The 15,747-nt window shown below is 38.5% G+C and overlaps 1 protein-coding gene across 6 annotated transcripts in view; it reads right to left on the reverse strand.

Moving 5' to 3' along the window:
- Positions 1–15,747, reverse strand: part of NARS2 (asparaginyl-tRNA synthetase 2, mitochondrial) — a 147,102-nt gene that overhangs the window by 45,365 nt on the left and 85,990 nt on the right. For all 6 annotated transcript variants that reach the window (XM_054524864.2, XM_024255810.3, XM_024255811.3 and 3 more), the window contains 2 exons: positions 14,540–14,672; positions 104–202 (listed from right to left, as the gene is read on the reverse strand). In XM_054524864.2, the coding sequence (XP_054380839.1) occupies positions 104–202; positions 14,540–14,672 (232 nt within the window). The remainder of the gene's footprint in view (positions 1–103; positions 203–14,539; positions 14,673–15,747) is intronic.

Below are 15,747 nucleotides of genomic sequence, written 5' to 3' on the forward strand. Positions count from 1 at the left end.
AAAAAGACAAAAAAGAAAATTTTAAAAATATAATTTTATTCATTATGTATAATTAACACATTAAACAGTAGATGTATTGGGCTTTATCCATAAAACTAATTACCTTTTGGCCAGGAGCTATGAATTTGTGACAGAGTTCAACATCTTCAGGACATTTTGAGAGAACCATCATTGTTGTAGCCTTGAACAATTCCTCTATAACCTAAGAGAAATGAAACAGAATCACCTGACACGTAAGCAATTTTACATGAAAAACCTGTTCAGGGCTCAATAAGGACTGCACTCCAGGTTTTAGCAACTATAAATCCACGAAGTCTTTTAATCCTTGAATGTACCATGGAAAATTGGTTCAATTTTCCAGGCATCTCAATTTCCTTGGTGGGTGGCAGTGAGGAAGAAAAAAGGAAATGTTTTAATCTTATGTTGAGTTTCAATGCTGGTAAAGAAGTGAGATGTCAAATGAACAGCTATAACTGATCAATGCCTCTCTAAATTTCAATAAACTCACTTGTAGAATCAGGGTAATAACAGCACCTAACTTACAGGATGTTTGAGAGAATTAAACGAGATAAACCATGTGTCACACTTAGCTTAGTACTGGCTCAGAGAAACACACAACAAACATCAGTTGCTGTGAACAGTAAGAACATTTTGAAAAGTGGTTCATTCGCTCATTGGTAAATGAAAGTCAACTTTAAAATTACAGAAATGATGATATATCTAAATATAAATATATCTATTTTTGCTTTGCTAATGGCCAAAATAAAAATAACATAAAACAGCATACAGCAAAAATCAGTATATAAGAACTTATTCTCAAGACCAGCCTAGGCAACATGGCAAAACTCTGTCTCTACAAAAATAAAAAGAAAAATCAGCTGGGCATAGTGGTGTGTGCACCTGTAGTCCCAGCTCCTCAGGAGGCTGAGTTGGGAGGATCACTTGAGCCTGCGAGGTTGAGGCTCCAGTGAGCCATGATCACGCCACTGCAACTCCAGCCTAGGTGACAGAGTGAGATCCTGTCTCAAAAAACAACAAAAAAAATTATTCTACCATGGGTGCCCATAGGAGACTCATAATAGAAACTTGTTCTTAGAAGGAAAAAAGTGACTGGAACGGAAAATATTTCTAAAATGTTTTTATTCACAACTAACATTCTTGGTTTTAAATCAACGAGACAATATTAGGTCTTCTAAATGGTGTATTCATAAAGGTGCACATATGTATAAAGTACAGGCTGCCTTAAAGGCAGGTATCTTCTCTTCCTCTGTTGCATACTAGTAGATCCTCTTGGGGCTGGAAGCATAGTGAAGGCGTAACTGTCTATTGAAGTACATTAATATAACCAGATATAGGAAAACACTTAAATACCAGTGACAACCAGATCTATTTCATGATGTTTCAGTCACTGTTAGTGTTATTTATTTATTTATGAGACAAGGTCCTGCTCTGTCACCCAGGTTGGAGGGCAGTGGTATAATCACAGCTCACTGCTGCCTTGATCTCCCGGGATCAAGCGATCCTCCTGCCTCAGCCAACTGAGTAACTGGGACCACAGGCACGCATCACCACACCCAGCTAATTTTTTTATGTTTAGTAGAGATTAGGTCTCGCTATATTGCCCAGACTGGTCTCGAACTCCTAAGCTCAAGCGATCCTCCCTTCTCAGCCTCCCATAGTACAAAGATTATAGGCATGAGCCACTGCACCTGGCCTAGTGGCATTTACTCTAGACATGTTGCTAAGCTATATGGCATTCCTGGTTTATTTTCTTACATTTTATTTATTTATTATTTTTTTAGACGGAGTCTTGCTCTCTAGCGCAGGCAGTGGTGCAGTGGCTCACTGTAGCCTCCGCCTCCTGGGTTCAAGCAATTGTCCTGCCTCAGCCTCCTTAGCAGCTGTGATTACAGGTGTGTGTCACCACGCCAGGATAATTTTTCTATTTTCAGTGGAGATGGGGTTTCACCACGTTGGCCAGGCTGGTCTCGAACTCTTGACCTCAGGTGATCCACCCACCTTGGCCTCTTAAAGTGTGGGGATTATAGGTGTGAGCCACTGCACCCAGCCTATTTTCTTACATTCCATTACTACGGTCATTTATTTTTCCAACCAACATGTATATCTAATTAAGTAAAAAAAAAAAAATGGTGAGCATGTGGCTATTTAAGGCACTGATCACATAAAATAGTAATGACAACTAATTTGGGGGGTGGGAAAAAAGAATCAAAAGACTAGATAATAGTAAAGATAAATCTGAAGGGAATAAGCAGAATTAAAGTAAACTTTCTAAGGATCTTGTATCCTAAAAAGGGGAGAAATGTTTAACTTTCTTTTTTTTTTTTTTTTTTCTGAGACAGAGTCTTGCTCTGTCGCCCAGAATGGAGTGCAGTGGTGCCATCTCAGCCCACTGCAGCCACCGTCTCCCAGGTTCAAGCAATTCTCCTACCTCAGCCTCCTGAGTAGCTGGGATTACAGGGGTGTAGCACCACACCCAGGTAATGTTTGTAATTTTTTTGTGGAGACAGGATTTCACCATGTTGGCCAGGCTGGTCTCGAACTCCTGGCCTCAAGTGATCCACCTGCCTCAGCCTCCCAAAGTGCCAGGATTACTGGCATGAGCCACCACACCTGGCCTAACTTTTTATTTCATGTAAAAAATATAAGGTAAACCATTAAAATAATAAAAACAGAATGTATAGATTCTAAACTATTGGAGGAAAAGAAAGGAAAATAAAGAAAACCAAATGAATCCAATGGGGAGGGTGAGAGGGGTATAGGGGTAAGGAATAACTTGATGAAAGGAGAACAACAGGAAGCTAAAGATCCTTCACCTTGAGACTGTATCACCTTCAATTCAGCAGTGAGATAAATAAATTACTAAGTAAAATAATGATTTATACAGGCTCATATGCCTCAATCAGTTAAACAAAGCTAATACACATTGGGAGGAATAAAGACCAGGTGGATTAGATGACATGCCTGCACTGTTGAGGGACACAGTACACCCATCTGTAAGATGAAGACTTTGACCACTGGGGTTGTTAAATCATTGTCTTTCCTGAGAAGTACATTTCCAGCAGAATAAGAAAATCACTGGCTGCCCTAATCTTGACATTCACAATATACTCCACAAATAAGTTGAAAAAAACCCAGAAACCTAACAGAAGGGTTAGCATAACTCAGATGTCTTAAAAATGTTAATTAATTGTACTATAACAGCAATACTTAATTGCTTATAGCTCATAAGGGGAAAATATTCTGTTAGAACATTCTGATTTAATATTTAAGAGACCACTCTGCATAAAGATGCTAATTTCCAAGGAAATTAATTTATAAAAGGAAGAAAATTAAGAGACGCAGATTACTTTTGGGGAGAGCACACTTTTTTCTAGTCTTCAGGAAAAAAGTGTATTATCACAATTAACTAAATCATTCAAGAACAGTATATACCCTGAGTACCACCAGCAGAGTACCAAATAAATAAGAACTGGAGTAGCAAATCATGACACCAAAACATGAATATTCTTCTTAAGTGTCAATTTATTATTAGTTTCATGAAGATCAACATTAAGACTCACGAAATTAGTCAGAAAACTGTGTGTAATTATGTAATGAACTATCCAAGCTGGGACACTTTTGAGAGTCAAAAGTAGAAATATTAATAATTAAACCACTTTATTTCTCTAGCTGGCCAAGATGAAATAAATTGACTACAACCTATCTCTCTAAACAACTATAACTTAAAAATATGGTCAGACACAGCTAAAGCAGTATTAAGAGGGAAGTTTATAGCACTAAATGCCCACATCAGAAAGCAGGAAAGATCTCAAATTGACACCCTAACATCACAATTAAAAGAACTAGAGAAGCAAGAGCAAACAAATTCAAAAGCTAGCAGAAGACAAGAAAAAACTAAGATCAGAGCAGAACTGAAGGAGATAGAGACACAAGAAACCCTTGAAAAAAATCAATGAATCCAGGAGCTCGTTTTTTGAAAAGATTAACAAATAGGCCGCTAGCTAGACTAATAAAGAAGAAAAGAGAGAAGAATCAAATAGACACAATAAAAAATGATAAAGGGGATATCACCACAGTTCCCATAGAAATACAAACTACCATCAGAGAAAAGTATAAACACCTCTACGCAAATAAACGACAAAATCTAGAAGAAATGGATAAATTCCTGGACACATACACCCTCTCAAGACTAAACCAGGAAGAAGTCCAATCCCTGAGTAGACCAATAACAAGTTCTGAAGTTGAGACAGTAATCAATAGCCTACCAACCAAAAAAGCCCAGGACCAGACAGATTCACAGCCAAATTCTACCAGAGGTACAAAGAGGAGCTAGAACCATTCCTTCTAAAACTATTCCAAATAACAGAAAAAGAGGCAGTCCCGTAACTCATTTTATGAAGCCAGCATCATCCTGATACCAAAACCTGGCAGAGACACAACAAAAAAAGAAAATTTCAGGCCAGTATCCCTGATGAACATCAATACGAAAATCCTTAATATAATACTGGCAAACCAAATCCAGCAGCACATCAAAAAGCTTATCCACCACGATCAAGTCAGCTTCATCCCCGGGATGCATGGCGGGTTCAACATACACAAATCAATAAACTTAATCCATCACATAAACAGAACCAATGACAAAAACCACGATTACCTCAATAGATGCAGAAAAGGCCTTTGACAAAATTCAACAGCCCTTCATGCTAAAAACTCTCAATAAATTAGGTATTGATGGAACATATCTCAAAATAATAAGAGCTATTTATGACAAACCCACAGCCAGTATCATACTGAATGGGCAAAAGCTGGAAGCATTCCATTTGAAAACTGGCACAAGACAAGGATGCCCTCTCTCACCACTCCTATTCAACACAGTGTTGGAAGTTCTCGCCAGGGCAATCAGGCAAAAGAAATAAATAAAGGGTATTCAAATAGGAAGAGAGGAAGTCAAATTGTCTCTGTTTACAGATGACATGATTGTATATTTAGAAAACCACATCGTCTCAGCCCAAAAACTCCTTAAGCTGATAAGCAACTTCAGCAAAGTCTCAGGATACAAAATCAATGTGCAAAAATCACAAGCTTTCCTATACACCAATAATAGACAAGCAGAGAGCCAAATCATGAGTGAACTCCCATTCACAACTGCTACAAAGAGAATAAAATACCTAAGAGTACAACTTACAAGGGATGTGAAGGACCTCTTCAAGGAAAACTACAAACCACTGCTCAAGGAAATAAGAGAGGACACAAACAAACAAACGGAAAAAAAAATTCCATGCTCATAGACAGGAAGAATCAATATCGTGAAAATGGCCATGCTGCCCAAAGTAATTTATAGATTCAACGCTATTCCCATCAAGCTACCACTGACTTTCTTCAGAATTAGAAAAAACTACTTTAAATTTCCTATGGAACCAAAAGAGAGCCCGTGTAGCCAAGATAATCCTAAGCAAAAAGAACAAAGCTGCAGGCATCACACTACCTGATTTCAAACTATACTACAAGGCTACAGTAATCAAAACAACGTGGTATTGTTACCAAAACAGATATGTGGACCCATGGAACAGAACAGAGACCTCAGAAATAACACCACACATCTACAACCATTTGATTTTTGACAAACCTGACAAAAACAAGAAATGGGGAAAGGATTCTCTATTTAATAAATGGTGCTGGGAAAATTGGCTGGTCATATGCAGAAAACAAACTGGACCCCTTCCTTACACCTTATATAAAAACTAACTCAAGATGGATTAAAGACCTAAATGTAAAACCCAAAACCAGAAAAACCCTAGAAAAAAACCTAGGCAATACCATTCAGGACATAGGCACAGGCAAAGACTTCATGACTAAAACATCAAAAGCAACTGCAACAAAAGCCAAAATTGACAAATGGAATCTAATTAAACTAAAGAGCTTCTCACAGCAAAAGAAACTATCATCAGAGTAAAGAGGCAACCTACAGAATGGGAGAAAATTTTTGCAATCTACCCATCTGACAAAGGGCTAGTTCCAGAATCTACAAGGAACTTAAACAAATGTACAAGAAAAAAAGAAACAACCTCATCAAAAAGTGGGTGAAGGATATGAACAGACACTTCTTAAAAATTCATGCAGCCAACAAACATACGAAAAAAAGGTCATCATCACTGGTCATTAGAGAAATGCAAATAAAAACCACAATGAGATACCATCTTATATCAGTTAAAATGGCAATTATTAAGAAGTCAGGAAACAACAGATGCTAGCAAGGCTGTGGAGAAACAGGAATGCTTTTACACTGTTGGTGGGAGTGTAAATTAGTTCAACCACCGCGAAGACAGTGTGGCAATTTCTCAAGAATCTAGAACCAGAAAAGCATTTGACCCAGCAATCTCATTACGGGGTATGTACCCAAAGGATTTTAAATCATTCTGCTTTATAAAGACACATGCACACATGTTTATTGCAGTACTATTTACAATAGCAAAGACTTGGAACCAAACCAAATGCCCATCAGTGACAGACTGGATACTGTGATAGACTGGATACTGTATGCACAATGGAATACTATGCAGCCATAAAAAGAATGGGTTCGTGTCCTTTGCAGGGACATGGATGAAGCTGGAAGCCATCATTCTAGGCAAACTAACAAAGGAACAGAAAACCAAACACTGCGTGTTTTCACTCACAAGTGGGAGTTGAACAATGAGAACACATGGACACAGGGAGGGGAACATCATATACTGGGGCCTATTGGGGGATGGGGGACAAGGGGAGGGAGAGCATTAGGACAAATACCTAATGCATGTGGGGCTTAAAACCTAGATGATGGGTTGATAGGTGCAGCAAACCACCATGGCACATGTATACCTATGTAACAAACGTGCACGTTCTGCACATGTATCCCAGAACTTAAAGTAAAAAAAAAAAAAAAAAAACTCTGGTCAGAATACAAAGAGCAACTACCTAAGGACTCAGAAAAATAAACAATGATAGGTGGACTGGGAACTAGTCAACTTGATTAATAATTTGAAATGGAGATGAATTTTAGTTCCATTTTTACCTCCTTTGTCTCCTGGTTTCGATTTGGGGATAAAACGTTGTTGATCTGTTTAGTAGGCATAGGAAGCAAAACTTCTAGAAGAAAGCTCCTACTACTAGTCTGGTAAAGTCCCTGTAGAACAGTGTTTTTAGGAAAATCCTTGGTTGTTTTGTCTCCCACTCTTTTCTCTCTTCTTTTCCTAGCCAAAATGTAGCCCCAGTTGTGGAGTGGCACTGTCACGGTGACAGTGGCACAAGCACCTAAAACACCAAGAGAAGACCTACTTCTCCAACAGAGGAACTGGGAAAGGGAGACTGCTGTTTTGAAGAGCGTGGATGTAGGTAATCTCTATTATTATTACTACTATTTTTTGAGACGGAGTCTTGCTCTTGTCGCCCAGGCTGGAGTGTAGTGGCACGATCTCAGCTCACTGCAATCTCCGCCTCCCAGGTTCAAGCGATTCTCATGCCTCAGCCTCCTGAGTAGCCGGGATTACAGGCGCGTGTCACCATGCCCAGCTAATTTTTGTATTTTTAGTAGAGACAGGGTTTCACCATGTTGGCCAGATTGGTCTCGAACTCCTGACCTCAGGTGATCTGCCCGCCTTGGCCTCCCAAAGTGCTGGGATTACAGGCGTGAGCCACTGCACCCAGCCTATTATTATTTTTTTTAATATTTTCTCTTGCCAATTAGATCCAATGGTGGCCACAGTCACCTGGAAATGAATAACATGGTGGCAACTAAGACCTGGGAGAAATCTTTCTGGCCAGAGAAACCAAAATGGGGGGCCAGACAGTGTGAAGGAAATTCTGAAGAACAGGAGAAGGTGACCCTCTAATTGTGTATGAAGTAATATAAGGCCAGGGCTCACCTCCAAGCAATGTATATGTGAAACAGACCCAAAGAAGCACAGTGAATGCTTCTGACAATGAACTACAATATAAATCACTGGCAATTTCCAGACTATGAGTAGCACACGCATCAGAAAGACTCAAATAGCATAGCAGAGGCTTTGAAAACTTAACTGACATGGAGACCAATGCCAATAGAAAGTAAAATAAAACTTACAGTCTGAGTCTAACCAGTTTAATAACTGGTAAAAACAACAATAAAAATAATTCCATTTCCAAAGGATTTTAACAGAACCCAGAGTGTCAGAACATAACATTAAAAACATCCAGGATATACTTAAAAATTACTGGACATACAAAGAACCAGGAAAATCTTATGAATTCTCATGAGAAAAAATAATCAACAGATACATACACATAGAAGACTCAAATATTGGAATTATCTGACAGTTTAATGCAGGTATTATAAACATCTTCCACAGGTAAAGGGAAACATTCTTAAAGAGAAAGAACTTCTCAGTGGAGAAAAAGAAACTAAAAATAAATAAATAAAAATTTTAGAATTGGAAAATATGTGAAATAAAAATTTCACAGGATGGGCTCATTATCACAATGAAGATAAAAGAGGAAACAATTAATAAGTTTGAAGACAGTTCAGTTGAAATGCCCCCAATTCTGAATTACAGAAAGAATCCCAGCACTTTGGGAGTCTGAGGTGGGCGGATCACTTGAGGTCAGGAGTTCGAGACCAGCCCGGCCAAAATGGTGAAACCCTGTCTCTGATAACAGTAAAAAATTAGTCGGGTGTGGTGGCAGGTGCCTGTAATCCCAGCTACTCAGGAGGCTGAGGCAGAAGAAATGCTTAAACCCGGGAGGTGGAAGGTACAGTGAGCTGAGATCGTGCCACTACACTCCAGCCTGGGCAACAGAGTGAGACTCTGTCTAAAAAAAGAAAGAAAGAAAGAAAGAAAGAGAGAGAGAGAGAGAGAGAGAGAGAGAGAGACTTGTTAATAATAAGCAGAGCACGACAGCACCATGGGACAATATCAAAAGGTTTTACATTCGTGTTACTGGAGTACCAGAGGCAGAAAAGACAAAAAAGGGCACAGAAAAAAATACGTGAAGAAATAATGGCTGAAAACTCCCCCAAGTTGGCTAAAGACATATTCAAGGAGCTCACTAAATCACAAACAGGATAAACTCAAAGAAAATTATACCTAGACATATCATAATCCATGTGCTGAAAACCAAAGACAAAGAAAAAAATCTTGAAAGAAACCGAGAAAAATGACCCTTTACATTGGAAAAAAAACAATTCAAGACTGGATTTATTCTCAAACACTACAGAAGTCAAAAGATAGCAGACTATATTTAAAGTGCTGAAAGAAAAGAACTGTCAAGCCAAAATTGTATATCCTGTGGAAGCATCTTTCAGAAATGACAGTAAAATTAAAAAATTCTCAAATGAAGAAAAACTAAGAACTGACTGCCAGCAGAAATGCTTTTAAATGTTAAAGGAAATTCTTTAGGCTGAAGGAAAGTGACCCCAGAAGGAAATCTGGAACTTGAGTAATGAAAGAACAACAACAGAAACAGTAATTTACTATTACTACCAAATGTAGGTAAATACAACAGATGTTTTTTTCTCTTCTGAAATTATTTAAAATATGTATGGTGACTGAGAGCAAAAATTCAAACATCACCAGAGATTTTCAAGGTATGTGAATTGTGATTGGCAGAATAATATTTATCCCTCTGCCAAAGCTGTCCATGCTCCAATCCCAGAACCAGTGAGTGTGTTAGCCTACCTGGTAAAAAAAACTTTGTATGTGTGATTAAGAATCTTTAAATGATGAGATTATTCTAGATTACACGGATGGGACTAATGTAATCACAAGGATCCTTTACGTGAAAGAGGGAGGCATGAGGGTGGTGAGAGAAAGATTTGAAGATGATACCTTGCTGGTTTTTAAGGTCTGTGAGCCAAAGAATGCAGGCAGTCTCTAGAAAATGTAAGAGGCAAGGGACCTAATTCTCTCCTGAAGCCTCCAAGAGGGAATGCAACTCTGCTGACACCTTTTCGCGGTGTTGGATTTTAGACCAGTAAAATCCACTTTGGACTTCTCACCTCCAGAAGTATACAATAATAAATTCGAGTTGTTTTAACCCACCAGGTTTGTGGTGATGTGTTATAGCAGCAATAGGAAATTAATACATAGAACTTGTAATGCATATGGCAACTATAACATAAGGGGGTGAAGGTAAAGGGAAATACATAGTAGTAAGACTGTTGTTTTACTTGAAGTGTTAAAATATTAAGTAGAATACGGAACAGAATAGAGGATTCAGAAATAGATCCATATGTATATGACCAACTGATTTTTGACAAAGACCCAAAAGCAATTCAATAGATGAAGTTTAGCTAACAGCCTTTTCAACAAATGGTGCTGGAGCAAGAAGTTATCCAGAGGTAGAAAGGAAAGGGGAAATAGAAGAGAGGAAAGGAAAGGAAGGGACAAGAACTTCTGTCTCACATTACACAAAAATTAACTCAAGATGGATCATAGACTTACATGAAAAATGTAAAGCTAAAGCTATAAAACATCATAAAATCCTTGAGATCTAGGGCAAGGTAAAGAGTTCTTAGACTTGACAACAAAAAGCATAATCCATGAAAGAAAAAATGATAAACTAGATGTCATCAAAATTAAGGGGATGAAAAGTCAAGCTACTTATTAGGAGAACACAGTCAGAAACCACACATCCAACAAGGAACTAGTAGCTAGAATATATAAAGAACTCTCTAAACTCAACAGTGAAAAAAACAAGCAAGCCATATGGAAAATGGGCAATAAAAATTCATCTCACAGGAGATGACATACAGATGGCCAGTAAGTACATGAAAAGATGCTCAACATCAATAAGTATTAGGGAAATGCAAATTAAAACCACAATGAGATACTAATACGCAGCTCTTAGAATGGCTTAAAACCACCACATATGCCTGACAGTACTTGGTACTAATGAAGAACTAGAACAAGTAAACTTCCATACATTGCTGGTAGGAATGCAAAATGGAACAGTCATTTTGGAAAACAGACTTCTTCCCTATAAAATGAAAGAAATTTTGTAATTTATATAAGGAACATAAAAGTAACCATGGACTTTGGTATCCATAATGGCGGGCAGTGGGGAGGGTCCGGAAACCAATCCCTTCTGGATACCAAAAGATAACTCCACTTAGGAGTAAATTTAACCAAGATCTGTATAATGAAGACTATAAAACATCACATCAAACACTGACCTAGTAATCCCACTCCCAGGAATTTACCCAAGAGAAATGAGTCTGGGTGGCTGTGGCTCACACGTGTAATCCCAACACTTTAGGAGGCTGAGAGGCAGGAGGATCACTTGGGCCCAGAAGTTTGAGACCAGCCTGGGTAACATAGTGAGATCCTGTCTCTACAAAAAATTTAAAAAATAGTACCTGTAGTCCTAGCTTCTTGGGAGGCTGAGGTAGGAGGATCACTTGAGCCCCAGGAGTTCATGGCTGAAGTGAGCTATGATTGCACCACTGCACTCCAGCCTAGGTGACAGAGTGAGACCCTGCCTCAAAAAACAAAAAAACAGAAATGAAACTTTACATTCATATAAAACCTGCACATAAATATTTACGGCAACTTTGTTCATTACATTCAAAAACAGAATAAACTAAATGTCCTTCAACTGGTGAATGGATAAATCAAAACTGCTTCAGACACCTATTATGCAACTCTCAGGGAGTAATGTCACTGAAGCTACCTCCTTGCCCAGGCCCACCCCATCTAAAGCCACTGGACAAGTAACTGTTCTCCTGGGATAACTGATCTCTCTGGGGTAGTCCAACCCTTTTTAATCAGTTCCTGACTTATTTTGGAATATATCTGAGATAACACCAGCAAAGGTAGTACAAGGTAATGCTCTGAATAAAATGACTGTGTGTTCTTCTGGTTCAAAGTATTCCTGGACATTAATCACCAAAGCTTAAGAAACTAGCCTAAAAATTCATCAGTCAGGGCATCTACAGATAAAAACAAAGTCAAGAAATGGAAGAAAAAGAGAAAATGAGGCTGGGCATGCTGGCTCATGCCTGTAATCCCAGCACTTTGGGAGAGTGAGGCAGGCGGATGGCTTGAGCTCAGGAGTTGAAGACCAACCTGGGCAACCCCGTTTCTACCAAAAAATTAGCTGGGCATGTGGTGTGTGCCTACAGACCCAGTTACTCAGGAGGCTGCAGTGAGCTAAGACTGCATCACCACACTCCACCCTGGGAGACAAGAGTGAGACCCTGTCTCAAAAAAAAAAAAAAAAAAGAAAAGAAAAGAAAAGAAAATGAAATAATGAAATGACTAATTTTAAACCCTAAGTTTAGGTTGAAATGCTCCGGTTTAGAGCAGAATAAAATAATTTCATGGCACTGCTGACTGAATGCAAAGGTAAAAATATGTAACTGAATTCTGCTCACACTTACTAAAAAGGTATGTAGCTTAACTTATCTATTCCTCAATGTTTTTACTAATATAACTGAGAAAAATAAATGATATCTTGCAACCCTGTCATATGGTAAAATATAATTGTAGAACAAAGATTAATAAAGAATTAGGGGATGGGCTCAAGTGAAAGCTACTTAAGGAATGCCACTGACTCCTTCTGAAGCTCAGATCCTGAATCCCTACAGTCCAGAATATGGTTGTTCAACAGCAGCACTACTGATACTTTGGGCCAGCTAATTACTGGGGAGAAGGTGGCTGTGCACTTTAGGTTGCTGAACAGCACTTCTGCCTTTACCAACTACATGCTAGTAGTGACCGCTCTCCCCCTTCCCTGCCCATTCCCTAATAGGGATAACCAAAAATGTCCCATGGGGACTGATCCAAAATGCTCAGTGGGAAGTATAAAGGGAGTATGGAAATGAAATGCTATATTGTGTGGCCAGAATGCCCCTTCAGGGCCAAGTGCCCTATATAGGAATCCAGGAATATTATTAACTGCTGATGGTTTATAGTTGAGTGCTTCATCAGGAACTACTGAGACCCAGAGGTGCTGCCTTACTCAAGGTTATGCCCCTTCCAGTGGCTAATCACATCCAATGATTGGTTGATATGGGAAGGCACAAAGAGCTACTGCCTTGCTTTCAGATGGGACAACTGTTCCCATCTGGTTTAGGATCATTCCAGTTCCAAAGTTCTTCACAGAAGAAGCTAAGGCCTCTGTTTGCAAATGGATCACAGTTCACGCTTCCCACTGTTCAATGTGACTTTCTTCCTTTCCTTATGAATGCTTTTCTCAAGAGCACTCCCTAATAATGCCCCTGCCCACACATCTCTGCCTTAGAGAGTTTTGTTTACTAGGAAATCCAACTCAAGACAGGGTAATAAAATAGTCTGTTCTATTTGTGATATATATGGTATTTAATGTTTTAAGTGGAAACAGGTCATTTACTGGGTAACAGTAGAAAGACATATAAATGAACAGAAAGGACAGTTGATGAAAATCAGTAAAATAAACATCCCATAATTACAAATCCAAACTAAGATAGTAACCACAATGCTTCTGAATAGACAATTCATAATTTAACAGTTAACAATTCCTGGGTATTTACTAAGTGCCATAATTATGCTAAGTACTTCATATACACACACACACAAACACACACACACACACACACACACACATATATATATTTTATCTACCTGATCTTCTCAAGTAGCCTATAAAGTAGGAATTTTTATTCCTATGTATTGGAATTTTGATGAAGACACTGAGGCCTAGAGAGATTAAGTCCCTTGTCTAAGTTAGTCACATAGCACGTGAGTGGTTAAGCATCAAATCTTGGTCCATTCAATTCCACTTGTGTGCACTGTCTGGATTATGTCTACAGCCTCCTAACAAGGCCTCTCTACTTTTATCTACCTCTAAATCATTGTTCATATTGCTGCTAAAAAGATGTGTCTAAAATATAGCTCTGACCTTCATTTTCCAATTTAGAACTCTTGCTCCTTAAATTTTGGGTAAAGTTCAAACTCCTTACTATGGCATTGAAATACAAGGTCTTTCATGATCTGTTGCCTGACCATGACCATCTCTCCAGCCTTGTCCCCTGCTCAACTGAGCTGATAGCTCCTGTGGATGCTTTCTAATATAGCTACATAGGGGTTTATGTAAGTATTACAGACATTTATATAATTATAAAGATGTTTGATTTTCCTAGCAAATCAGAGCTACTATTTAGTGAACCTGCTTGTGTTCCAGACCCCATGCTATGTGCATTATATTATATATACAATTTAATTTACCCCTCACATAACCTTAGGAGTAAGCACAATTATTCTCATTTTAGAGTTGAGGAACCTAAAGATCATGAAGGTCAAGGAACTTCATAGCAAAGCTAATGGCAGAACTGGGATATAAACTTAAATCTGTCTGACTCTTGTATTTTAAACTATTACAGTAAAGGCATTCAATAAACGTTTATTAAGTAGTTATCCCCCCTTCTTTTCACTTTATGAGTACCTGTAACACATACATGTCTGAGGTAAAAATATATACAGAAACGTTTTAATGTCACAGATACCTGGTATTTTAAAACTTGTGTACCTACCTGCATGAGATCTTGAAGGCTGTCAACAAAAGAAATCTCTGCTTCTATCATATAAAACTCTGCCAGGTGCCTCCGGCTCTGAGAATTTTCAGCTCGGAAGGTCGGACCAAAGGTAAACACTTGAGTAAAAGCTCTGCAATTCAAGATTAAGAGAATAAAAATAGAATTCACATGATTAATTTTAAGTATTTAAAATATTCAGTGAGCTCTTACGGAAATTAAAAAAAGTTTTGTGTGCCTCTGTCTTGTCCACAGACTGACACATATTTGCTGCTATATATTTCTCTAATAGGTGATAATAATAGTTTCATTAAAAATGTTACATTGAGGCTGGGCACAGTGGCTCAGGTCTGTAATCCTAGCACTTCCTGGGAGGACTGCTTAAACTTAGGAGTTCAAGACCAGCCTGGGAAACATGGTGAAAATTTATCTCTACAAGAAATCTTTTAAAATAGCTGGGTGTGATGGCCTGTGCCTATAGGTCCAGCTACTTGGGAGGCTGAGGCAGGAGGATCGTTAGAGTCCAGGAGGTCGAGGCCACAGTGAGCCATGTTCATGCCACTGCATTCTGGCCTGGGCAAGAGTGAGATCCTGTCTCAATAAACAAACAAACAAACAAACAAAAAAGAAAAAAGAAAAAAAGTTACATTTATAGAAACCATTTTATCCTGAAGGAATCTGCAACTGCTTCACAAATCCTATGGTTTTACTAAATATAGAAACATAACCACTTCTGGGTGCACTCTACTGCAGCTGCCTTAAACAGCAGGCAACTGCATGTCACAGCAATCAAGAACAAAGAAAAAAACACCACAGGCCAAGAAACCACACAGAAAATCTAGATAATAACAGCGAAAACTAGAATTTCATGTAGATAAGGTGTGTTCATTTATTTTTTAAACACATGAAAAAAGAACGTCAGATACATACAGCAGTCCACCTTGTTCAAAGCCCACTCAAGTCCTTCACGACCACCCATCTTTCAATCAATGGTGAATGACCCCTGAAATGTGGAGGTGAGAGATTTTGAGGAACTACTTTATTCCCTTGATTCCAAAGGACTATAGCTCAACCATCCAAATGGGGAGAAAAATCCCTTATTCTTAAACTCCTATAGTGAAGTGGACACTACATCCATCATTCTTTAATACTTATTGTTTCCCTCACATTCAAACCAAGTAACAGCTGAGATTAGATCAAGCACGTAT

The sequence above is a fragment of the Pongo abelii genome, chromosome 9 (genome assembly GCF_028885655.2).
Source record: "Pongo abelii isolate AG06213 chromosome 9, NHGRI_mPonAbe1-v2.0_pri, whole genome shotgun sequence".
Taxonomy (NCBI): Eukaryota; Metazoa; Chordata; class Mammalia; order Primates; family Hominidae; genus Pongo; species Pongo abelii.